Source organism: Hibiscus syriacus, unplaced genomic scaffold, assembly GCF_006381635.1.
Source record: "Hibiscus syriacus cultivar Baekdansim isolate YM2019G1 unplaced genomic scaffold, ASM638163v2 tig00111013_pilon, whole genome shotgun sequence".
Classification (NCBI taxonomy): domain Eukaryota; kingdom Viridiplantae; phylum Streptophyta; class Magnoliopsida; order Malvales; family Malvaceae; genus Hibiscus; species Hibiscus syriacus.
Window position 1 is genome coordinate 1,561,200 of NW_024062953.1, and position 1,814 is coordinate 1,563,013.

Here is a 1,814-nt window from a genome sequence, read left to right on the forward strand (position 1 = left end):
TTATCCCTATTGAAAGTTGAGTTAGACATCTAACTACTACTTCAGTACCTAAGGCTGCAAGATGGCTCGATCGGATCAAAGATTTTTTTATCCTAACCCATAAACTCACTTCAAATCTGAATTTTTAAAAAATATTAACTTTATAAAATTAGATTGTATCTAATCCAGATATTTCTACCATCCCGAACTATTCCACAACACTAAAAAATACTAACAAAATTTGTTCAAATAATTAACATAACATTCAAACATCAAATGTGGATCAAATTTGTGGTATGCTAACGATAATGAACAAATTTAACACAGTTACACTTCCTCTCCGGCTCTCTGCTAGAAGCGAAAAGCTACAAGATAATGCTAGAAATGGAAACTACAATGGCAATGCCAAAAACAATCTAAAACCGCCACGGATATGATGGACGAAAATACTCTAAAAACGCCATTGAAATGAAATGGAAAATGCCATGTTTTTTGAACAGAAAGTTCAAACAGAATGTAATTAAACAACACTAGTAATAGATCTACGCTTAACTTACTTCACCTATTACCTCTATTCACCGTCTCCTTGTACCTGATAATGGAGTCCATCCTTTGCAACTTCAGCTGTTGCTTGAACTTGTTGATGAAATCATCTGCTTTCGCATCCACCTCCTCGTCCTCCTCCGTAGCCTTACCTTTCCCTTCTCTCACGGTCGCCGGCCGTCGAGTTTCCACGACGTCTTCTTCCTCGAAATGCGAGAACGGAGACTGGAGACTCGCTGATTTCCTCATCTTCTTCGAAAGCTTGGTCGGTACTACGCCGGACGCTGGTTCGACGTCAGATTTGGTCCTCGCGACTTCGGTTTTGAAAATGGGTATTTCTTCAAATCCTAGCTCTTCACCTTGGGTTCCTTTTCCTTCCACTTCTTTAAGTTCTTGTGTTTCTTCGATGGCTTCCTCCGGCTGCGAAGGCGGCTGCCTTGGGGTGGTTTGTTGTTGGAAAGAGAAATGGAAACCGCTGCTCGCATCTTCAACTGCTTCGGGTTCTTTCATTTCTTCATCAGTAGTGCAATGTGAGTTGATTTCATGGGTTTTCTGCTCCGGAGAGAAGTATCCATAGAGATTGATCGACTTAAGCCTTTGAAAAACAGAAGGAGATCCATCGACGCAAGGCACCGACATCTGCGGCGGCGGAGAAGACGGCTGCTGCCATTCCTGGGTGGTTTGTTGTTGAAAAGAGAAATGGAAATCGGCACCGACATCTGGGATTTTTGAACTGTAACTCGCGGGCTCCTCGGATCTATGAGAATACAAGTTGATGGATTTTAGCCTTTGGAAAACAGATGGGGATCTAACGAGTCTTGGGTCGTTCCTCTCATCTCCTTCGCCAACACCGGCAGCGGCGGCGGAAGGCTTGTTGGAAGCTAAGGAGGAAGTGAAGAAGATGGTACCGATGGTGAGGTTAACGAAGACGAAGAAAACAGTGGGAGTAAACCAGCTGAAAATGGAAGCCCAGAGAGATGAAGAAGGTACAGTTGACGACATTGATTCTTCCAACATTTCTTGCTAAGATTTTCTTTTTAAAATTTTAAAACAAGAAAAATGGAAATTAGAGATGAACCGCAGAAGAGGTGAGGGTTAGGTTGCGGACAATATTTCTCTTTTAACCCAGATTAAACTAGTTTTTTTTTTAATTCTAGAAAATACCCTTACACCATATCATTACAATTGGGTCATTGTATTTCAAAAGGTCACAATTGAGTCACTCAATCGATTGTAATTTAAGTCATTTTGTCGTTAAATCTCGATGGAACATAAAAAAATTATGGTCAACG

At 41.1% G+C, this 1,814-nt stretch overlaps 1 protein-coding gene across 1 annotated transcript; it reads right to left on the reverse strand.

The window, feature by feature from the left end:
* Positions 1-470: 470 nt before the first annotated feature.
* On the reverse strand, positions 471-1,594 carry LOC120150119 (pathogen-associated molecular patterns-induced protein A70-like). Its single transcript, XM_039162844.1, has one exon. It carries the CDS (start codon positions 1,537-1,539, stop codon positions 538-540), a length of 1,002 nt encoding a protein of 333 aa, XP_039018775.1. The 5' UTR covers positions 1,540-1,594; the 3' UTR covers positions 471-537.
* Between the last annotated feature and the right edge of the window lie 220 nt (positions 1,595-1,814).

Bases quoted from the DNA above. Each gene is read 5' to 3' on its own strand.
- LOC120150119 (XM_039162844.1), bottom strand. From the start codon at position 1,539: ATGTTGGAAGAATCAATGTCGTCAACTGTACCTTCTTCATCTCTCTGG.